This window comes from Caretta caretta, chromosome 16 (assembly GCF_965140235.1).
Source record: "Caretta caretta isolate rCarCar2 chromosome 16, rCarCar1.hap1, whole genome shotgun sequence".
NCBI lineage: Eukaryota > Metazoa > Chordata > Testudines > Cheloniidae > Caretta > Caretta caretta.
The window spans coordinates 340475-364586 of record NC_134221.1 but is presented as its reverse complement, the minus strand read 5'-3'; the positions used below and the strand labels follow the sequence as shown (position 1 = coordinate 364586).

Below are 24112 nucleotides of genomic sequence, written 5' to 3'. Positions count from 1 at the left end.
ACAATCCAGTGGTAATCTTCCTGATAACACCATCCTGGCCACTATGGATGTAGAAGCCCTCTACACCAACAGTCCACACAAAGATGGACTACAAGCCGTCAAGAACACTATCCCTGATAATGTCACGGCCAACCTGGTGGCTGAACTTTGTCCTTATCCATAACTATTTTACATTTGGGGACAATGTATACCTTCAAATCAGCAGCACTGCTATGGATACCTGCATGGCCCCACAGTATGCCAACATTTTTATGGCTGACTTAGAACAACACTTCCTCATCTCTCGTCCCCTAACGCCCCTACTCTACTTGCGCTATATTGATGACATCTTCATCATCTGGACCCATGGAAAAGAAGCCCTTGAGGAATTCCACCATGATTTCAACAATTTCCATCCCACCATCAACCTCAGCCTGGTCCAGTCCACACAAGAGATCCACTTCCTGGACACTACAGTGCTAATAAACGATGGTCACATAAACACCACCCTATACCGGAAACCTACTGACCGCTATTCCTACCTATATGCCTCCAGCTTTCACCCTGACCACACCACACGATCCATTGTCTGCAGCCAAGCTCTGCGATACAACCGCATTTGCTCCAACCCCTCAGACAGAGACAAACACCTACAAGATCTCTATCAAGCATTCTTACAACTACAATACCCACCTGCGGAAGTGAAGAAACAGATTGATAGAGCTAGAAGAGTTCCCAGAAGTCACCTACTACAGGACAGGCCTAACAAAGAAAATAACAACGCCACTAGCCGTTACCTTCAGCCCCCAACTAAAACCCCTCCAACGCATTATTAAGGATCTACAACCTATCCTAAAGGATGACCCAACACTCTCACAAATCTTGGGAGACAGGCCAGTCCTTGCCTACAGACAGCCCCCTAACCTGAAGCAAATACTCACCAACAACCACATACCACACAACAGAACCACTAACCCAGGAACCTATCCTTGCAACAAAGCCCGTTGCCAACTGTGCCCACATATCTATTCAGGGGACACCATCGCAGGGCCTAATAACATCAGCCACATTGCAAATTGGATACAATTAACTTAGGCTTGAATAGAGACTGGGAGTGGCTAAGTCCATTATGCAAGGTAACCTATTTCCCCTTGTTTTTTCCTACCCCCGCCCCCCAGACGTTCTTGTTAAACCCTGGATTTGTGCTAGAAATGGCCCACCTTGATTATCATACACATTGTAAGGAGAGTGATCACTTTAGATAAGCTATTGCCAGCAGGAGAGTAGGGTGGGGGGAGAGAAAACCTTTTGTAGTGGTAAACACCCATTTTTTCATGCTTTGTGTGTATAAAAAGATCTTTGATACTTTCCACAGTATGCATCCAATGAAGTGAGCTATAGCTCACGAAAGCTTATGCTCAAATAAATTGGTTAGTCTCTAAGGTGCCACAAGTACTCCTTTCCATCCCTTTAGCTGACCATGACCTCACTCAGGTACAGGTGCTGGCTATGCACCCAGTTAACCCTAGCACTGCTAACCTTCGTCTCAGACCTGTATATTTTGCTGATCAGCCTCTGCCAGAAAACAATCCATTTAGGGGTATTTTTTGTCTGTGACATTAAGCTATGCAGCTACGATTGGTGGCCTTTGCTCTTTACAGCCAACGCCCCTCAGCACTCTAAAAATCCTCTCCAAACAGCTACAGCCTAGTTAATCTGTCTGGCTTTTAATTATTTACTACTTCCATTGTCCAAGTCAAACTTATTCATCAGAAAGCCCACAAAGTTAGTCACCTCCCCAGCCTCCCATTTATATTGTTGGAAGTATTTGGAGAGGGAGATTGGATTGTGAAAGGGATTTGAGCCTCAAATCCACCTCAGCTTGGCAGTAGCTGTCTGAATGCAGCTATGAAATAACTTCTGTGAAATTAGTTGAAGCCTGGTCCATTTCCTTGTAAACCAGCAATCCACACAGCAGCCATCGTGGCTCCCTTCATGTCACGCTCAGGAGAGGCCAAGGATTCGACAACTTGGGAGTAAACAGTAAGGCAGCTGTATGAGCGCAGTGTCTAGGGAAGCTTGCCCTGCCTCCCCCTGGTGTGCAGAGATACTGAGGCTTTCACTCACAGGTACCCAGTCCATAAAAATGTGAGTGACACCTCTCTGAATTACTCCCCTGGGCTCACACACCTGCACCACTTGGAGCTGGGTTTTTAAGAACACCAAAAAGATTGCTCCATGGAGGCAGAGCTTTGCCTCTGTGCAAATCCCCACGGGGACAGTGGCCACGGTTGATTCCTATTTTTCTCCCCCACAGGAGGCCAACTCTGCTGTTAACGTTTTCCATTCCTCTTTACCTGCCCCTCTGTGCATTTTATGATACATTAAGAGCGTCTCATTTAAAAAAAATATTTATTTAAAACAAAGTGGCTGGGCAGAGGGGTTTCTGAAGGTACAGTAACAAGTCAGGTTAAAAACACATCCCACCAGCCTTAGGGAAAGGCACTTTCCCCTATTAAAGCCCAAGACACATTGGCAAACACAGGTCCATCCCAGCCAACTTTAGAGCTACCCAAACAGCCTTTGAACATCTCTGCCAGCACTGTCTGGGATGAACACCCCATCAGGGTCCAATACTCAATTGCCCGTGGAAGGTAGCAGGCCAGCAAATCTCTAGAATTCAAAGCTTCCAAACTGGGAGGAACGGTTGTTGGGTTTGGGTTGAGGTTTGTAACCAATTCGGTCATTTATCATTTGTTCTCGACTCTTGTGGTCATTGCTCAGACCAATAGCTCCTTCTCCATCACTGGCTCCCACTACATCCACATCTTCACGCTGCTTCTTGCGACTCTGGGGGAAGGGGCGGGGGGAGAAAAAGTGATCAACTAAAAATAAGGACAATGGAAAACTAGAGAAACTTCCATGGAGGGAATGTTAGCACTGTCAAGGAGATGTCCATTTCAGCTCTGACAACTGATCACAGGGAAAGCCTTCAAACTGTGAAGGTAGGGAAAATGTTAAGTAAGCTGATTTCATTACAGGAAAACTACTTACAGACTGAACAATTTCATTGGATATTTTTGAATAGCCATAAGGATGAAAAATAGGGCTGTCAAGCAATTAAAAAAATTGTGATCAATCACATGATTAATCATGCTGTTAAACAATAGAATACCATTTAAATATTTTTGGATGTTTTCTACATTTTCAAATATATTGATTTCAATTACAACACAGACGAAGTATACAGTGCTTACTTTATATTTATTTTTGATTACAAGTATTTGCACTGTAAAAAAAATAGTATTTTTCAATTCACCTAATACAAGCACTGTAGTGCAGTCTCATTATCATGAAAGTTGAACTTACAAATGTAGAATTATGTACAAAAAACTCTGCATTCAAAAGTAAAATAACGTAAAATTTTAGAGCCTGCCAGTCCACTTAGTCATACTTCTCATTCAGCTAATCGCTCAAACAAGTTTGTTTACATTTTCAGGAGATAATGCTGCCTGCTTCTTGTTTACAATGTCATCTGAAAGTGAGAACAGGCGTTATGATGACACTGTTGTAGCTGGCGTCGCAAGATATTTATGCACCAGATGCGCTAAAGATTCATATGTCCCTTCATGCTTTAATCACCATTCAAGGGGACATGCATCTCTGAATGATGGGTTCTGCTCCATAACACTCCAAAGCCGTGCGGACCGATGCATGTTTATTTTCATTATATGAGTAAGATGCCACCAGCAGAACGTTTATTTTCTTTTTTGGTGGTTTGGGTTCTGTAGTTTCTGCAGCGGAGTGTTGCTCTTTTAAGACTTCTGAAACCACGTGCCACACCTCATCCCACTCAGATTTTTGAAGGCACTTCAGATTCTTAAACTTTGGGTTGAGTGCTGAAGCTATCTTTAGAAATCTCACATTGGTATCTTTGCGTTTTGTCAAATCTGCTATGAAAGTGTTCTTAAAACAAACGTGCTGGATCATCATCCAAGACTGCTATAACATGAAATATATGGCAGAATGCAGGTAAAACAGAGCAGACGACATACAATTCTCCCCCAAAGAGGTCAGTCACAAATTTAATTAACGCTTTTTTAACAAGCGTCATCAGCATGGAAGCATGTCCTCTGGAGTGGTGGCCGAAGCATGAAGGGGCATAAGGATGTTTAGCATATCTCGCATGTAAATACCTTGCACTGCCAACTACAAAAGTGCGATGCAGATGCCTGTTCTCACTTTCTGGTAACACTGTAAATAAGAAGAGGGCAGCATTATCTCCTGTAAATTGTAAACTATCTTGTTTGTCTTAGCGATTGGCTGAACAAGAAGTAGGACCGAGTGGACTTGTAGGCTCTGAAGTTTTACACCGTCTTATTTTTGAGTGCAGTTATGCAAGAAAAAAAATCTACAATTGTAAGTTGCACTTTCAAGACAGATTGCACTACAATATTTGTATGAGGTGAATTGAAAAATAGTATTTATTTTATCATTTTTACAGTGAAAATATTTGTAAAAATATACACTTTGATTTCAGTTACAACACAATATATATGAAAATGTAGAAAATAAATATTTAATACATTTAAATTGGTATTCTATTGTTTAACAGTGCAATTAAAGCTGTGATTAATTTTTAATCGCAATTAATTTGAGTTAATCGCGAGTTAACTGTGATTAATCGACAGCCCTAATGAAAATGTTGTCCCATAAGTGTTAATGCTGTGACTTGTGTATTAAGACACCTCACAACCCGCATGTATACAAATGACTATCAATTAATAGGGATGATGCTACAGTCACACAGGTGCATGGCAGTGCACTGCAAGTTAAGGGACTCAGTCAAGCCAAGTCTTGCCCAGGATGCATTTAGAGATAAAAAGAAAAGGAGTACTTGTGGCACCTTAGAGACTAACCAATTTATTTGAGCATAAGCTTTCGTGAGCTACAGCTCACTTCATCGGATGCATTTGAACTTATGCTCAAATAAATTGGTTAGTCTCTATAGTCCCACAAGTACTCCTTTTCTTTTTGCGAATATAGACTAACACGGCTGCTACTCTGAAACCTGTCTTTAGAGATCAAGTTACTCACAAAATGTGGGGGGAGTGGAAGGTCGGGTGCACAGCCATTCCCTGAAGAAATGGAGAAGGCCAGTTACACTCTGAGCTATGGGGCTATCATTCCAGGAAGGGATTCTGATGGCTCTGAAGTTTTAAGATGTTCCAGAGCTTTTCACAGAACTAATACACCCCTATAGCCCTAAGATTCCCAACTAACATCATTCTATGTTTTCAGTGTAAATATTATGGTTGTCCCAATGGCTGCAAGTGCATGAATACAAATGTCATTCACACAATGATAAATCTACATTAATGCTCCTCTGCCCCCCCTACCAAAAATAGATAGAGTCCCTCTCCACTCACCCATCCCCTCAGGGACAGCCTGAGCAGATACGCAGGCCTTGCAAGGTACCCCGGAGGTCACACTATTAGGGTCCCAAGAAAGCAAGTTCCAACATCAGAGTTCTCCATTGAGAATGACAGGCCCCAGAGCTATCAATTTTGGGAGTGTCAAATCACGACTCCCAGCTTCACTCGACTACTGAGAAGAGGAAAGAAGCAGATGTCTAAGATACACAGCAGCCAAATGATCAACCAACTTGAACTGCACCCAGACGTTACCTGGAAGCCGCAGAGACTGCAGAGCATAGGAGTAAGATGCTTGGTGCATGAACCATCACTAAGTAAAAAGGCTGCTGCTCTGCACTAGCTGAAATTTTCTGTTGGTTTTTGAGGGGTACCTACATGCTCATACACTGCTGCAGAGTGAGAATCTATTCTCAGACAAGCCCCATTATACACAAATCCAAATTACCAGGGTTCAGTCACCATACAGGGTGTCTCCAGAAGGTTTACTCTCACCTCAAGATCCTTTCTAATACTCTCAAACTCTTCTATATCATCTAGTTTCAGCTCCAGGCGGGTTGGTTTCCGACGCAGCATTTCGAACACTTCTCAGCCAAACTGGTTCCTGTTTGAATTTTTAATAGAGGGTCAGCAGAACCTGGCTAGTACAGGGGCGGGCAAACTTTTTGGCCCAAGGGCCACATCTGGGTATAGAAATTGTATGGTGGACCATGAATGCTCACGAAATTGGGGTTGGGGTGCACAAGGTGGTGAGGGCTCAGGCTGGGGATGAGGGGTGTAGGTGAGTGCTCCGGGCTGGGACTGAGGGGTTTGGAGGGCGGGGGTGGGGGTGGAAGGGGGTGGCTCAGGTATACAGGCTCAGAACAGCACTTACCTTAAGTGGCTCTCGGAAGCAGCAGCATGTCCCCGCTCTGGCTCCTACGCAGAGGTGTGGCCAGGTGGCTCTGCTGCATGCTGCCTCGTCCGCAGGTGCCGACCCTGCAGCTCCCATTGGCTGCGGTTCCTGGCCAATAGGAGCTGCAGGGGCAGCGTGCAGAGCAGAACCCCCTGGCTGCCCTGACCCATAGGAGCCGGGGGGGGGGGCGTACTGCTGCTCCCAGGAGCCATGCGGAGCAGCCCCCGACCCTGCTCCCCAGCAGGAGCTCAAGGGCTGGATTAAAAGGCCTGCAGGCCCTAGTTTGCCCAACCCTGCCCTAGTCCGCGGGAGACCCAGACACATGTCTGAACGTTGTGGAGTTGCCGGTGACTAAGCGCGACGCAGCCAAGACTGCTCGACTTGCTCCCCTGATAACGGCCGTTCCGCTGGAATTGGCGAGCACGCGCCGGAGCAGCAGGCCCGCGGGCTACTGCTGCAAGTACGGGAGGGCCTCAGGACCGGGCCGGCCGCCTCTGAGGGGAGGAGCTGGGCTGGGCTCCCGCGGCAACAGACCAGTGACCACCTGCAGCCCCGAGCACCTGCCCGCGGCCAGGCCCATGAGCCGGCTACTGCTCCCAGAATGGCCCCTGCCCGGTCGGTTGACAGCGGCCCCCTCAGACTGAACGGCCCCGCGCCCCCGGGCGCCAGCTCGCCCCGACCCCCCGCACTCACCGCCGGCCGGCCGGCCGCACCCACTCTGGCCCGGCGCCGCGAAAGCAAACGGGCCCCTGACCTGACCCGACCGGCCCCGGCGCCGCCGCCCCGTGGGCCCACGCCTCCCGGCATGCCCCGCGCCACGTTCCGGGCCGGCCCACACCCCCCCCCCGCGTGTCCCTGTGACCCGGAAGCACACGCTGTGACCCGGAAGTGGCTGTGAGGCCCGGGCCGGCCCGCTGCCCAGGTCTCCCTCCCGCCCCGAGCAGCATGGCCTCCTCGCGGGCCCCCGCCATGCGTCTCGTCCCGGGGCGGGCCCCGCTTCCCCAGCCAGGCCCGGCTCCATCCCCGCGGGTAGGGTCTCGCCCGGACGCTCCGAGGCCGTTGCGGGGCCGCTGCGCACCCCTCGGTGTCGCGCCGACAGGCCGAGCCGGCGGCGGCGGGCGGGCCGTGCCTGGGGGCGGCGGCGGGCGGGCCGTGCCTGGGGACAGCCCCGCCCCGGGCCTCGCGCGGGCCGCCGGCCAGGCCCGGGGAGGGCCGCGCCCGGTGCAGGGGAAGGGGCTGTGCCGTAGCCTCCGGCGGGCAGGCGAGCGAGCTCCGGGGCAGGCCAGGGCAGAGAGCAAGGGTGTGTGATGGGCCCCCTGGGGCATCCCTCACGGAGGGCAGAGTCAAGGTCATTAACTCTGCGTTTCCTGGTTGTCAGAAGTCGGAGTTTTGCTGACCTGATGTTTTGGAGGAAACCAGATTGAACTGGGCAGCCGTAGCTCTGTGTGAACGAAGCTCTTTGGCAGCGATGTTACTTTTTAAACATGAAGGGAAATGTTGTTGTTCAGAGTAGGGGCACGTCTATGCTGCCCACATTACAGCGCGGCAGAGCTGTGACATGGGCAGTGTAATCACGCGTTATCGCCGGGGGGGAGCTCTTCCAGTGATTAAAAAGAACACCCCGAACGAGTGGTGGTAGTTTTATTGCTGGGAGCGTGGCTCCTGGCGATGAAGAGTTGTCTATACTGGCGCTTTTCAGCACTAAAACTTTTGTCGTTCAGGGTGGTGTTTTTTCACACCCCGGACGACAAAAGTTTTAGCGCTGAAAATGGCAGTGTACACAGCCTTAGGGATCGTTTGGGAAGTTGTAGTTATTTAGGTTGGCAGTTGAGACACTACTGTGGCTAGGTTACGGTGAGAATACCTAGATCTCAAAGCACTTTATCCTCATTGTACAGATGGGGAAACAGAGGCATAAAGAGGTGTAGTGACTTGGGGCTTGTCTATGCTGTGATGTTGTCGACAAAACTTTTGTCTTACACGGGTACTTAAAAAAGCCCCCCACCGTGAAAGACAAAAGTTTTGCCAATGCAAGTGGCAGTGTGAGCATGGATTTGTCGAAAAAGCTGACGCCGCTTATGGGGTTGGAAGTACTTTGTCAGCAAAAGTGTCAAGAAAGTACCGAAAAAGAGTGTTTACCACATGCTGACTTTTAGCGACAAGGCAGTGTCGACACAGCCTTGTCACTAAAAGCTGCGTGGTGTAGACAAGTCCTTGGAAGGGGTTCTACATCTCCATCTCCAGCGTAGGAGGCTCAGAGAGGTGTGTGGAGAGGCCCATTGAGCTCACTGTGATGTACTCATGTGAAGAGGAATGCCTCATGGAGCCTGAAACAATAGCTCTGAGATGTGTATCTGTTCATCTGAAGCCTGGTCTACACTAGGGAATTAAGTCAGCATAACTATGTTGCTCAGGGGTGAGAAAAATCCACACCCCTGAGCAACATAGTTAAATGGACCTAACCCCTGATGTAGACTGTGCTAGGTCAACAGGAGAGTTCTCCTCTGGGTTTAGCTACCACCTCTCAGGGCAGTGGATTACTTGTGCCGGTGGGAGAACCCGTTCCATCAGAGAAGGGCACGTCTTCACTGAAGCGCTACGGCTACAGCTGTGCTGCTGCAGCAACTTGTGTCGACATGCCCTGAGTCAGTGTTCTCATCCCTGTTTGCCAGTGCTTGAGGGCCTGTGACACATGTCAAGCATCTGTTCTCAGCTCCTCACCCCATCTCTCAGCAATGTGTTCTTGGGGCATGTTCCTAGCATGCCTGTTCTCAGCTCCCCACCTAGAGGGGCAAGGCTTCTCTGGATGCCAGCTCACATGGGGGAGCAGAGAGTGGAGTCTGGGGCTCAGATACCCCCAGATTCCTGCACACATGGAAGGAGAGAAAATGGGAGGTGTCCCCTGCCCCAGTCTCTTCCCCACATTTCCGTATCATCCATCCCTTATCACCCATACCCATTTGTTCCCCTGTTCTTAATCCCCTCTCTTTTTGCTCCTGCCCCAAAGCCCTCTCCCACACTGCTTCTCCACCCTTTAATCCCCCGCATCCCAGGAGGCATTTGCCTGTGTAATTTATGTTCTTTTCAAAAATAGTGTGAGCACCTTCTGAATTTTCTGCTGTGCTCAGATTACATTTCCCCAAAATGAAAAAAACAAAACACCCCTTGACAGAGGCAGATTATAGCCACATTCTTACGTTTCATTTTCAGCTTTCTACCAATGGCTGGGTTTGAATTTCCAGTGCATGGGGGTTGCTCAAGTACAATGGTTGTAACGTTTCCTCTTGACCCACTCAGGTCCTGTGCTTACTGTCTGGTTAGCAAACCTCTTGGGCACATGCACGGCGTAATCCAGTGTGTGCTAGTCTCATGCCCATCTGTAGGCCTAACTCTTTTTCAAATACCATTTTCACTTTGGTCCACCAAAGGCTTAATAAGAGCCATACACTAACTGGGGAAAATGTCACGTAACTGGGACCATTTAGGGCACTCTTATTCCAGAATAAGAGCATCTAAACATAGAGTTATGCCAAAGATGTTATGAGATCATTGGAAATGGATCCTTTACATAGGGAATAGAATGTTATAATCTAGTAACTGGTTGGTTTGACCTTTGTGTATATTTTGGAAAAACTGGGGAGTATGGTGGGGTAGGGTGTCAGTGGAATGTGTTATAAAGGGGAATGAACTTACTGAATCCCTCAGTTTCACAGCTACGTTTTCCAACAGTCTGGGGTCTTTTTGCTTTTGGAGGTCTTAATTATTTGTAGGGAGTGTAATTTTGTTGGGCATATTAACTGGACTCCATTGAAAAACATTGTCAGTCTTAAAGGTGACCTGCAAATAGTCTTGTACCCTTTTTGCTTCTATCTAATGGATAAAGAAGGGAAGAAAGGGTTTTTAAGTTTGTTTTTCCTGCTTGTTTTCTACAGGAGAAATTAAGGACCTGTCTATACGAAAAGATTCTCTGATGGAGAACTTGTGAAATGATGACAATTGTAATGTCATCATGATGACATCAGAAGATCAGAGAAGGTTCAGCTGTAAAGTGGAGAAGGAATTACTGTTTAGAATTTTTCTTCTGTTTACTTTTAGTAAAACTTATTTAGCTTCTAAGGCTAAGTAATGTTTTGAATAGTGAAATTCCTTGTGAAAGATTCAGATCCTTCCTCCTTTCAGTTAGAGTATTAAGAGCTTTTGCACCAAACATGCCTTATATCACCCAGTGGTCCTCAAGCAAAGCTAGAGAAGAGCAGATTCTAAATTTTAAGGGCTTGTCTCTACATGGAGTTATTCAGCAATATCTCTGTGTGCATCCTCATATTCTGGAGCATGAGTGTGTTGTTCTGGTTTAGCTGAATCGAGAGGAGCAAGGCGGCACTCTTATTTCAGAATAAGAGCATCCACGCAGGGAGTTAATTGGAAATAGTTGATGCCGTTTAAATTTGCACCTACCTTAATTAAAATTAACTTTCAAGTGTCGCCCCAAAGGAAGAAACTAGCAGGAAAAAAAATGGTTAAAGAAAGCCTGAAAGGATTTTTGCTAACATAAAGAAGCAGAAAAGATCACAAGTCCAGGTTTCTAAAAACTCCTTTGCAGCTAACTCTTCTTTAACACAGTTTTGCTGGGGAATAGTCTCAATGTTCAAGTGAATCTTTTATATATAATTTCGGGGCTTCTCACCTGGATGACGTCATTAACTCTTTCTCACTGGGGGATGCTGTCTCACGCAACTGAAGAGATTGCTGAATTGCTGCTTTGTAGCCAGATAAATATAAAATGAGTCTTTTGAAATCCTGCCTTTATTCTCCAGGCAACAAAAAACAAGCTCTCAGAGGACAGTGATGCTCCCCCACCCAAGAGATCCCATATCTTCTACGGCAGTTTGGAGGAGAAGGAAAGGGAACGTCTTGCCAAAGGAGAATCAGGGCTGCTGGGAAGAGAGAGAGTGAAAGCTGCGATTGAGGCAGGCAATATTAACATAACCAGCGGTAAGAGTGCGCTCTGCGTAACACTCTCTTCTTGTTTGGGCCCTGTGAAATCTGCATTAACAAGAACACAGACAGAATGAAAACATTAACGTGGAATCCTGCTCTCCCTGGTACTAAGGCTGCTGCAGGACGCCGTCAGGGAGGGCTGCATGGCTGAGCTAGGTACAGCCGGACTTAGGAGAGTCACGGTGCTCCCGATTGGGAGCCCCCTGATCTGCTATGGTGTGTGCCGGGGGGGAAGGCGCACAGATGTCAGGTTGCCCCCCTCCCCCTGCTGGTATACCCAGTCTCAGCTGGGATGGGGGGACAAAGGGGCACCTGTCTGCACCAGCCTCTGGCTGAGCCTGGCTGCTGTCTGAACAAGTGTTCAATCTGGTGAGTGCACTGCTTAAAGAGACAGCGTGCAGACATACTCCCCTAATACACACGCTGTCTCACTCACTCCCCTAACACACACGCACTTCTGTGGACTTCTTGTGTTACTGTTCAGCAGTGTCAGATTGGTCATATTACTGAGTGCTACTTTAAAAGGTGATTTAAAATGTGTCACTTTTACCATATACTGTATATTTGCAGGATGTTTTGTTTAAACTATAGGAATTTTTTTTTTAAATCCGCTTTTCCCATTGCAATCCAATTATGAACATTTTTATGCATTCATAGTAAGGCTACTTAATTATTGTCAGTGTATCAAACAATCTTGATTTAAAAACCCCGCTTAAAGATGGAATTAATTTTTAGCTGACTTAGAGACATTTATAAGGATAATGAGTCTTTGTTTAGGTTTGAATATTGGCCAAAGTTGTAGATGCTCAAACTTTGCCCAGCTGAAAGGCATGGAGGGCCTATGAAATCCACATTAACAAGAACACAGACGGAATCAAAACAATAACATGGAATTCCCGCTCTCGCTTCCAGCTGTGGCCCCAGGGCTGGAGAAGAGTGAATTAATTTTTTAAAAATAAATCCAAAAATCCACAAAAATAAAATGGATTTCATAGGACCCTAGGCATGCTGGCAGCTTGCCAGAAGTCTGAGGGTTGCACTTAGTCAGCTGCTGCTCTTTAATACAGAGGTTGGGCCTGCTGAGACTACAAGTCCTAGTATCCAGTGCTTCATCTTGATTTGAGCAGAGTGTCTGGAGGAACGTGGCCATTGCTGGTACCAAATATCCCTGCTTTAAATGGCTGTGAGAATCATTTTTAAATTATGTATAGCTTTTAGTTGTTAGAATTGTCCAAACCTTTGCTGCTTTAATTTCATTTGTTGTTGTTTTAATCTGATGGCTCTGTTTCTGGCGTAGGTGAGGTCTTTGATCTTGAAGACCACATAAGTGAGCGTCAGGCAGAAGTGTTGGCTGAGTTTGAGCGCAGGAAGCGTGCCAGGCAGATCAACGTTTCCACGGATGACTCTGAAGTCAAGGCATGCCTACGAGCACTTGGGGAGCCCATCACGCTCTTCGGAGAGGGGCCTGCAGAACGGAGAGAAAGGTGCTGTGCCAAGCCCTTTGTGTGGCTGATAGTGGTAATCACCCCCAGCCCACTCAAATCCCCTGTCAAATTCCTTGAGGTGTTGAGTGCAGCGAGTATTGTTGTCCTGTGAGTCTTCATGGTGATGTAGGAGTTGAGGGGAGGAGACAGTGAAAGAAACTGACCATTTCTCCTGGCCAAGATTATCTTGAACTCACTGAGTGAATAGGATTAACTTTTGATGCATCTCATTACAGACTGAGAAATATCCTCTCGGTGGTTGGCACAGATGCCTTAAAAAAGACCAAGAAAGATGATGAAAAATCTAAGAAATCCAAAGAAGAGGTAAAATCTCCCATTCTTAGTGTTTGCTGGCTGTTAATGCAGAGAGGAGGAGACTTCTTGACAGCCTATTTGGCAGCCTGTATTATTTCCAGGCCTCTGTCCTGGTGGATTCAATAGAGGATCTGATAATATGAATTCACTCCACGCATCATCCCTTCCTGCCACTGCTGCCCATTTGAAAAAGCCTGTTGCTTCCACTTTCATAACCTATTGAATCAGGGGTGTCAAATTTGTTGTGTAGAGAGGGCTGCATTCCACTTTTAGTTATTGTCCAGGAGCCAGAAGTGTAGATGTAGGGCTCCATGCCCATCTCCTTCCACAGCTGAACACTTGCTGCTGGCAATGAGAGGACTGCATGAAGAGCAAGGCCAGAATATGTCTTTTTAGAGTAATTAACCTTTTAGTTACTATTATTCTTATTAAGTACTTTATTGCCACATTCAATGTCTTTTAGTGGGCAAATATCCCCTTGCCCCACCCACTTTGAGCCATCGCACCACTGTTTCTGCCTTTCTCCACCCTCCTTTCTCTCCCTCTTAATTTTGTTTTTCCTTTGTTCTTCTCTGCATTTTCTTCCTTGCAGCAACTCTCACTTCCCACCCCCTGGACTTCCTTCCCCGTTCCGTCTGCTAAAATAATTAGTTATGCAGTGGTTAAATGAAAAGCTGAGACTGTGCAATCTGAACATGGCACGTGGGTTGTGTAAACATCTCAGACAAGCCAAATCTGGTCCATGAGACCGTATGTGTGACATATCTGCCTTAAACCCTTCTCTAGGGATAGTAGAATCACACTAATCCACACTTTATAAACCCCCGAAAATAGCTGTTTCCCACTCCCAGACAGATTTACCAGCAGATGCTGCAGTGGCATTCTGGTACCATGGTGATGGATGCAATGTAGGGCACCAAATAGAATAGTGACATCACTCAAACTGTTTCTGGGTTGGTTTGTTTTTTAGTATCAGCAAACTTGGTACCATGAAGGGCCTAACAGCCTGAAAACAGCTAGGTTGTGGATCGCCAACTACTCACTCCCCAGGTAAGGAACCAGGTTACAAATTGAAAACAGTGGGAGAAGACATAAGCTGTTATAAGGAGCAGCAGACTTGTTAAACCAAGCTAATGATTGCCCTGTGGTGGGCAAAGCTGGGAGCTTGAGAACAGGGGACTCATAGCTGTGGTTGGAGCCAGGCATAAGGGACTATGGGATTGTACACATAATGAGTAGCGCTGGCAATAGCCTAGCTTTGAGACCAGGAAGGGGAGGACAGGACCTATGTCAGCCCTAGAGCAGGGGGATGTGAGGTCTAATCACTCTAATTTTGCTCATTCCACAGGGCAACGAAGCGGCTGGAAGAAGCCCGTCTGTACAAAGAGATTCCAGAGGCGACCAGGACATCCCAGAAGCAAGAACTGCACAAATCCCTGAGGGTAAGGAGTGGTTTCATCTCTGATCGTAAGTGATCAGCTAGAGATGGCTCTACCAGAGCAAAGCTTCCAGACCTAGAGTGACTTCCCAGCTGTGTATTATGCTCCAAGCCCTGCCTAGCATGCTCTGCCCCTTCTCTGATTGTGTGACCAGGCTGGGCCTTGAACCTAAAATGGCCCTGTCCCGTCAGTGATTCAGAGGTCAGGGCTTGGGTTTAATTCTTAGAGCCCTGCACGGATACAAATTTATATCTCAAACAGGAGACGCAGACAACTGCATGGAAGGGATGGGGGCAGGGCGGGGGTGATATAGCCCTGCCAGAGGACCTGCCAGCATGGGGCACTGGCTCCTGGGAGCAGGGGCCCCACATTCTGCTCCTTTCCCCACTGCGGTTCCCGGGAGAGCCCTGCAGTTCCACCGATACCGATTTATAGCTGCGGATATCCGCATCCATGGATATAAATTTGTATCCGCGCAGCTCTGTTAATCCTCTGCCTGCAGGGCAAAGGGATGGAGACGCTTCTGCACGAGAAGCCTGTGACGATAAAGAAACTGCCTGGACTTGTCACTGGCTTGCTCAGCAGGGAAGAGGGATCATGGTTTTTTTAAGGATTGTTCTCTCACCTGCTTCCTTGGCACCTGGGAGTCTTAAACCAATTGAAAAAACCAACACAGTAACAATTGTTTCAGAATGAGTCAATGAACCGCCTTCTCCCCTGCTGTTAAAATGGAGCTGGAAGCCAATTCAGAGCTTAAAAGAGCATTCTCACACTGTACTCTAAAGCCAGTAATATTCTACCTAATACCTCCAGAGGGGGGCAGCTTTAGATGGGTGGACTCTTTCCTGAGAGCACCCTGGCACCAGCTCTGGTGAAATCAATGGTGATTGCACCTGGTATGGAGGAAAAGAAGGGCCCAGACCACATAGGGCTCTCTGGATCAGAAACAACACTTTGAAGTGCACCTTCAAACATATCCAGTAGTGCAGGGCCCAGTAAGCTGAGAGCCAAGTAGTGCCATTAGACAGAACTAGCTCTCAGCACTTAGGCCTGATCTACATTACAAGTTAGGTCGATGTAAGGCAGCTTATGCTGATCTAACTTTAAGTGACTACACTAAAATGTAGCTCCCACTGATGTAAGTCGCCTACTACATTGATTTAATAACACCACCTCCGTGAGAGGCGTAGCGCTTAGGTCAATGTAGTTAGGGTGACACTGTGTCCACATAGACACTGCATTACTTACATCACCTTTTGGCTGTCAGCCCCACCATGTGCAGGGCTCACAGCTGTCAGTGCCCCACAACCTCTTGGTGGAAGTGCTCCTGGTGAGGACGCACAGCGCAGACAGAAGGAACATAGTGTGGACGTGAACCACCACTTTAATTACTGCAGTGGCTGTACATCGACTTAAGTCAACTTAATTTTGTAGTATAGACCTGCCCTACAGTAGAATGGGTCTGTTGCATGGAGGTAGCATGGGGCTGGGGCAGTTCACCTCTTTGCAGAGGGACTTGGTGAAGGCCTCTGTTCTCTTTGCTTGGGTGTGTTGCTTGAATGGCCTCCTTAAAAGGGGAGGCTCTTGCTGGTTTGTGCTGTTTTAAGTCAGAGTTGTCTTTGTGTCTTTGCAGTCCTTGAATAATTTCTGCAGTCAGATTGGGGATGACCGCCCGATATCTTACTGCCATTTCAGTCCCAATTCCAAACTCCTGGCTACAGCCTGCTGGTCAGTTTCCTTTTACAATACTTTTTGGGAGGGGAGGGGTGAGAAGGATGTGGCAGAGTCCTTGGGGATTTATTCTTGGGGGAATTCTGTGCCAAATTTTTTTAAAATTGCGAACAATATTTTAATATTCTGCATATTTTTTGTCAAATTAACACCATATAATCATGCGAACTTTCAATTATCTTGGTAATTTATTTCAAAATACCTTTCAGCAAGTGACTGTAACAATATAGACAACAAAAAAGATTCAGGAAATGTTTTTTGACAAATAGATCCCTTACTAGGCATATTAATACAGAACTTTGAGTAATGATTCCTTTAAACTATAATACAGAAGTGTATTTTCCGTACCCCACAGAAGCAGTGAGAAGGCTTTGGGGAGACAGGGGTAACGGAGGAGCTGAGGGAGAGGGAAATAATTGCTGGGAAGCAGCCTGGGAGTGAACCCGGAGGGTTGTTGGGTGTTGGTGGGAGAACTATGGAATAGGATTTTTTGGGGGGGCAGGGATTGTTAGGGAGCATCCCCCATGCAGACCCTGGCTGACCCCTAGCCTCTCCCATTGAGTCAAGTACATCTGCCGTATCCCCGTGTGTCCCTGCACCCCAACTTCCCATTTAGCCAGGCATATCTGCACATGTCCCAATGTGGTCCTGTACCTCCTTGTCCCTATGAGGCCCTGCACCTTCATTCAGCCAGCCATAGCTGCCCCTGTCTCTATGTATCCCTAGACCCTCAATCCCATTCAGCCCCTGGCTCAGTGTCACCCCACTAGCTCCTGTGCCCCTGCCCCAGTCTGCCTCCCGCACTAACTCTTCTGAACCCCATTGTGTGTGACCACCCCCATGTGCCCTGCTCTGTCCACCCCCTACCGTATCCCGTGCCTTCTCACCTGGACCTGCGGGGCAGGGCGCTGTGAGGAAGGCAGCCTCTGGCCCCTCCCTCTCCGTGGCTGGCTGCTCCAGCCATGGAGTCAGGTGCCCTCTTTTCTGGCACCACATCAGCCCCTGGTGGGTGAAAGGTGTAATTTCAGTGTGACCCCTCTCACGGCTTCCCTTTGACACCTCGTCAGAATCCATTATTCTGCAGGGCGGGGAAAGACTGCGGTGGACATTAATTCTGTGCTTGCACAGTGGTGCCAAATTCCCCCAGGAGTAGGGATTTGAGATCTCAGTAAGGCTTATACCTGCTTTTCTAAACCCTGCCTTCACCCCATTCTAGTTCCTAGCAAGGGTTTGGAGCATCTGTTCCTCTTATAGCAAGGTCACAAAGCATTCCCAGCAGCTTCATTTCATGCCCTCACTTTTCCCTTCTGTGCCTCAGGCCCTCACCCCTCTGCCCAGCCCTTCATTGTGTGGTTTGTGGGATCATGTCATGCTCTAGTGGCTGCACCACAAAGAGGATCTGAGCCTGCAGTTTACACACACACAAAACACTGAGTGGTACATTCCACCTCTACATTGGAGGTGGCTCTTCTTGCATTGGCTAAGAAGCGCTGCAGAGCAGTGAGAACTGTCCCCTCTCCTACTGGTTGAGCCCTTAACCCACAATCACTCCTCAAGGGAGGAGACTTCTCATCTGTTCAGTGGCCTGCCTGCCAAAGACCCCTCTAACCCTTCAGGGATCAGTTTTGTGGGATTTAAGACAGTGTTCACCAGTATTTTAGTCACTGCAGTAGCCCCACACTCTGTTTTCTTAGTTCGTTTTTGAGCTGTGCTCTTGGAGTTCACGTTCCCTCCTGTGCTGTGACAGTGTGACTCTGACCATGTTTCTTTGTGTTCAACAGGAGTGGCCTGTGCAAGCTCTGGTCTGTGCCTGACTGCAGTCTTGTTCATACTTTACGAGGTAGAGGTGCTTTTGCTGAAGCAAGCTCTTTGCTAAGTACCTTGTTCCCCTCAGAGTCCGCTTATAATGTAAACCATTGCTATTTGGCTAAAGATGTTTTGGAAACTGGATTCTTTGTGAGTGACTCTCCGCAACTTTCACCAGTAATGGAGAGGGGATGAGAGGGGGCCATGAGCTCACTGTTTGTTGCTGGTCATTGAAATTGGTGGGTTTTTTTCCTAGTCTGCTGTGCTTAGCCAGATGTCCAAGTCCCTGGCTAGTCCACAGTGAGGAAGAGTCCTGGGGTTCCATGTCCAATAAGCCAGAACTTGGTTGCACAATTCTGACCTGATAAAACCTGTTGTCAGAAGAGCTGGTGGGGGGAAGCAGAGATCACCCAGCAGAGCATGCAGTCTTTTGACTTTCTCTTTCTCTCTCTCATCCCCATCCCCGCCAAGGGCACAACACCAACGTAGGAGCAATAGTGTTCCATCCCCAGGCTACTGTCTCCCTGGACAAGAAGGACGTGAACCTGGCCTCTTGTGCAGCTGATGGCTCTGTCAAACTCTGGAGCCTTGAAAGGTCAGAATGATACTGGACAGTTGCAGTATTGTTGATTTTGTTTTATTGGGCACTTAGTGCCTTTCTGCAAACACGTCCTGTTCTTCCTTGTACCTAACAGCTGGATATGAGAATTCAGCAGCGTCCATGGGAGTCTCTTCTGCTCTCTCTCCACACCCATTTGTCTTTTACATGATTTGGGGTGGGAGAGTCCTCTGCTGAGGATCAGAAAAGTCTGCCTGATGACTTGCTTCTTGACAGTGGAGCCCAGTTTTGGGTGATGGACTTTGTTCTAAGTGCTGCTGAGGTCTTAAAACCCTGCATTGGGAGTTCAGTGTTTCACCGTAGTCTTCTGCCAGGAGAAAATTCCCAGCTGCAGGTGCTAAGGAGTTAACTTTTCACATTGCCTGGGCTGTCAGCTAAAACCAGTATCAGGAGAGGAATGGACCAAATGTACCACCTTGCTACTGAAGAGTCATTTGTTGGGATCAGAAGCAGTAGCTGAACACCATTGCATGGAGTTAGCTGTCATCGAAAGCCATGTCCAGCCTTCAGTCTGGCAAGAATAAAACAACGAGGAATGCAGGATATTGACATCTGGCTTATTTTAAAAGCAAAGCCCTACAGTGTGTCTCTGCATGAGACACAGGGGGCTTTGAGGGCCTCAGCTCCTTCCTATTAGCTCTGAGGGATGATTTTTAATTGCCTCTGGCATGGCAGCAGTAAATTTGCACCCGGGGAGATGTAGTTATTTGTCCCATGTGGACATGGAGATGGTTATCTCTTTAATTGGCCTGTTTGGATGAATGCTTTTCTTTCTGATACTCTTTCAAACCTCTTAGGGGCTGCTGGGCTGGTGAGTGTAATTATGGCAGAACTCATACCAGCCCATTCATGACCACCATGTGACTCTTTCTGCATGGCTGGTGTCGTGTCTTCCCATCACTGTACTGATTCTGGGCAACTGGGATGGTGATAACTGCTGCTCCTCTCTGCCATGTTCAGATTTCGTGTCCATTGTTTATTATTCTCTGTATTACCGTAGCATCTAGGAGGTGCTGTACAGCCACAGACAAGATAGTCCCTGCCCCAGGGAGCTCAGTCATTTAACAGTGTTATTGTTTATGTTGCTGCTGCTATTTTAACTACAAAGCACCTGAAAACAGTAGGCGCTTCTAACATTCTAATTAATTCTCTCTTGGGGTGACCCTTCTCTTGGGTGTTTCTAGCCCTGGACACACACTCATGTGCATACAGGTTTTTGTCAGTCATGTTGCTGTGTGACCCTCGTGGCTGCAGTAGTGCGGGTGAGGCCTGTCCTCCCTGGAGAGAATGCGTAACACCATTGGTTTGTTTCTTTCAGTGATGAACCAGTGGCAGATATCGAGGGCCACACAATGAGAGTGGCACGAGTGATGTGGCATCCCTCCGGGAGGTTCCTGGGCACCACTTGGTATGTGGCATTGATTTACCGTACTCAGGGTGCTAAGCTTTAGCTCTTAAATTATAGGAACAAATAGGAGCTGCTGTATGTCTGCAGAGCGGGGTTGGCAAACTGATTGCCAAAGTAAGGGGGCACATCTCACCTCAAACTGTCCAACAGAGGTCACACCCAGCCATTTTTTGCAATAAGCCACAGGTTACTGCAGGCTGGGGCCTTAAAAGGGCAGGACCCTGGACAGACCTCCATTCTCTTCCCTTCCAGAGAGACCCTGTTGGTCTCCAAGTGAGTATAAAGTACAAACTGTCAGAATAATATTTATCCCGGTGGAAACACTGACTAGTGGAATAACCACTTCCTGCCTTTTGGGATGTGCCAACTGTCAAAGCCTTGTTGTCGAGCTGTGCCATCAGCTCACTGCTCACAGCTGCTCATGGTTAACACTGATTTTGGTCAGTAGAAAGCATGAGTAAATAAGTGTTGGAATACAGGTTCTCCTGCTAATGGGCTTGGGCAGGGGGTGGAGCAGATCCTATTGAGTCACTGTTAAGACCCAGATACCCTGAGGGCAGAGGGTCTGGTCTACCCTGAAACCCAGCCGTAGACGTAGTCCGAATATATCTGAAATGTTGGCTCCAGAAGGAGCCACAGACCCTGCTGCTTAGTGGAATCTCTTTGAAATACCCCCAGGGAGAACAGTAATAATCCTCATGAGTCAGTGACCCCATTCTCCGCTTCTCTTCCTTCCATTCCAGTTCCAGGGGCTCTCCAAACTCTGTTCCCTGCTTTGTGTCTTGCATCTGTAACTGGCAGGTTATAACGTACTTTTCCTGGGTCTTTAAACCATCACCTTACTCTTTGTTTAAATGGGGACTCACCTTCCCCTCCCCTCAAACTATGCATAGGTGTTAAAAATAATGCCTCTCTCCCAACAGCCCCCTAAGTAAATATCTGCCAATCTTCCCAGAGCACTAGGTGCCAAAGTTCACATGCTCTTCGGAAATCTGCCAGTCAGTTTCCCTTGGAACCGAAATGATGCAAACTGGCAGCTTGTCAGTATGACTAACTGACTTACCTGGAGAAACAAATTCTTACTCAGGTGCCGTCACTTGCATCTTTCAGCCCCCTGCTAGGAAACCTGCCTGTGGAGTTTCAGAGTAGCAGCCATGTTAGTCTGTATTCGCAAAAAGAAAAGGAGTACTTGTGGCGCCTTAGAGACTAACCAATTTATTTGAGCATAAGCTTTCGTGAGCTACAGCTCACTTCATCGGATGAATTCATGCATCCGATGAAGTGAGCTGTAGCTCACGAAAGCTTATGCTCAAATAAATTGGTTAGTCTCTAAGGTGCCACAAGTACTCCTTTTCTTTTTGCCTGTGGAGTGAAAGCTGGGCACAGTGAGCTGTAGGAGAGCATCTGACAGTGTGGGGCACTGCACTGCACTCTGGCACTGCTCTGCACTCTGAGGCTTGTAGTAGGAAGGGGGCCTGAAACATAAGCCCTTATGTCAGATGCCTGGTATGGGGCCTGGGCTAAAGTAGCGTTCAAAACTTTGCTGATATAAAGCAAAATCGAGCTGTGAACTAGAGACAGGCTCTGCTCACAGAATCTGTCAAGAACAGGGCTGATATTGCAAAAACACACACTCCTAAGAGGTGCTAGGCACAGAGCATTCACACAAACACATTCCAAAAGGGTGGTACCAGAACACCTTGATGCCAACACATTCCCTAAAGATAACAGGAACACACTGACCCATCGTAAAGATAAGGTCAGGATGACAGTGTGATGGATAGAGATGTACAAGGTGATGGGTGGTAACTGGCTTTGTCAGTGTGTGTCAACTGACACACTGCCCCTCTGACATAGTAACTTGTTTGTATTGATGTATAAAAGATATCTCAGAGTGAGTGTCTTTGGCTGGCCTGCGGACAATGGAAAGTCCCACCATTAACTGAGCTAGTCCATTGCAATGGGCATACATGTGTTAGTGTACCTGTAACAATTGAGTCAGGGAATTAGGACCATGCTTCTTTGACAATAAACCTGACCAAGTGCCTTTGCTATGAACCTAGTCTGTGGATTTATTGGGCAGTTTGACTGGAGCCTCCTATATGGGCTTTCTGGCCAGAGTCAGTACAGCACACAGAGAGAACACACACTCAGCCAAACATCTGACCACAAGGCTGACTTGTCCCAGCAGCACTACCGCAGGCCTGCGTGTGCTACTGCATTTATACCACACTGGGCACTCAGTGGTGAAACGTTCATTTTATTGGCAGGATCTGTGCTCTCTTTGGTGGCTGGCCAGCTGGCTGTCTTTGTCATGTGGCACTCGGGAAGCGTCCTCTTCCCCAGCACATTGCAGGGACACTGCAGAACACTGAGGATTTCTCAGTGTCATCAGGGTGACGAGGCTCGTTCCTAGTCATCCCATGCTGTGCGGCAGATGAGGTTCTGGGTTGACCAGCAGTGATGTGCTAATGAAGCAGTTATTATCTGTGTGTGTTTCTAACGGTGTCTGAGCACCCCCATACCTTGTCGTCTGCGCCAAGGTTAGACTTCTGAAAAATATACTGAGTTGGGCACATGGCTTTGTTTCTCCAGCTATGATCACTCCTGGCGCCTCTGGGACCTGCAAGCTCAAGAGGAGATTCTCCATCAGGAGGGGCACAGCAAGGGGGTCTATGACATCGCCTTCCACATTGATGGCTCTCTTGCTGGGACTGGGTAAGATTTACACTGAACCTTAGCAAGGTTGTCACTCAGGATCAGGTGCCCTCTTGCTGGGCTGGGTGTGTTGCTGAAGATTAGCATTTGGGCTAGTGACCACACTTGTGTGTTTAAGAAGTGTCAATGCTGAGTTTTCTTTCTCCAGTGGCATGGATGCCTTTGGTCGGGTGTGGGATCTGCGTACTGGGCGCTGTATCATGTTCCTGGAGGGCCACCTGAAGGAAATCTATGGGATTAATTTCTCCCCGAATGGGTAAGGAGGGAGCTGGCATGGTGCAGCTGGGGCTCTGGGAGCATGAACTCCAACTGAGACCAATGTGTTCTTCCTTCTCCCCATGGCAGATATCACATAGCGACTGGCAGTGGAGACAACACGTGCAAAGTGTGGGACCTCCGCCAGAGGAAGTGTGTCTACACCATACCTGCTCACCAGAACCTGGTGACCGGAGTGAAGTTTGAACGTAAGTATCTCCCCTCCCACACCTTGGTTTGCTTAGCAACACTTCCTCCTAATTCCCTGGCCTGATGTGGCTGGGATGGCAGTATGTGCAACAAAACTGCAGAACAATCAGTGCTGGTAACAGCCAGAAATCCCAAAACTCAACTGACTGCTCTCCAGAATCTGCAATCTGGTGTTGGCAATCTGTTTTCTGCTGCTGTTTCTACATGCGAACCTCACCTCTTCCCCTCTCCTTCACTGCAGCTACGCATGGTAACTTCCTGCTCACCGGCGCTTATGATAACACAGCCAAGATCTGGACTCACCCAGGCTGGTCCCCTCTGAAAACGCTGGCTGGCCACGAGGGAAAAGTAATGGGACTGGATATCTCCTCAGATGGGCAGCTAATAGCAACATGCTCATATGACAGAACCTTCAAGCTGTGGATGGCAGAGTAGCTCCGAGCTGCCAGTGACCCGGGACAGGGAGCATCACAGACTGGGCTGTTCCTGGCTTTTTTTTTTTTTTTTAAATATAAAATCAACTGTTGCATCAACTACAATGGTGGCTAGAGTTGCTGGCTGGCATCGGCTTCCCCATGGTACAGGCATGTCCCCTGTGCTGGGAGTTGGCCAAAGTCAGGGTTGGGCTGGGCTCCTGGAGTGATGCTGGAACCTCACTGTATAGGATTTACTTTGTAGAATCTCTGCCCCCTGCCTCTGGGGAGAAATTCTGGTGTGAGCCATCTGCTCTTCCTCCCCTCCATCATGGGCTTTACTCTCTTTGTTATACCTGTTTGTAACTACCCCCACCCCCTTCAGATGCACTGTGCCGTAAAGCCCATCG

At 47.8% G+C, this 24112-nt stretch overlaps 2 protein-coding genes across 3 annotated transcripts; one reads left to right on the top strand and one right to left on the bottom strand.

The window, feature by feature from the left end:
* Nucleotides 1–2374: 2374 nt before the first annotated feature.
* Nucleotides 2375–7150, bottom strand: CDC26 (cell division cycle 26). 2 transcript variants are annotated; one of them, XM_048823107.2, is made up of 3 exons: nucleotides 7000–7150; nucleotides 5907–6015; nucleotides 2375–2829 (listed from the first exon to the last, which is right to left on the bottom strand). In XM_048823107.2, exons 2-3 carry the CDS (start codon nucleotides 5985–5987, stop codon nucleotides 2653–2655), a joined length of 258 nt encoding a protein of 85 aa, XP_048679064.1. In that variant the 5' UTR covers nucleotides 5988–6015; nucleotides 7000–7150; the 3' UTR covers nucleotides 2375–2652. The 2 variants fall into 2 exon arrangements, with proteins under 2 accessions (XP_048679064.1, XP_048679065.1); XM_048823108.1 differs by lacking the exon at nucleotides 7000–7150 and adding an exon at nucleotides 6286–6309.
* A 25-nt stretch (nucleotides 7151–7175) lies between these two features.
* On the top strand, nucleotides 7176–23828 carry PRPF4 (pre-mRNA splicing tri-snRNP complex factor PRPF4). The gene is made up of 14 exons (XM_048823100.2): nucleotides 7176–7335; nucleotides 11121–11298; nucleotides 12602–12788; nucleotides 13025–13112; nucleotides 14074–14153; nucleotides 14452–14545; nucleotides 16176–16270; nucleotides 18055–18113; nucleotides 18551–18674; nucleotides 20017–20106; nucleotides 22702–22824; nucleotides 22973–23080; nucleotides 23170–23288; nucleotides 23531–23828. The coding sequence occupies exons 1-14, from the start codon at nucleotides 7252–7254 to the stop codon at nucleotides 23722–23724; spliced, it is 1623 nt and encodes a 540-aa protein (XP_048679057.1). The 5' UTR covers nucleotides 7176–7251; the 3' UTR covers nucleotides 23725–23828.
* Nucleotides 23829–24112: the final 284 nt, after the last annotated feature.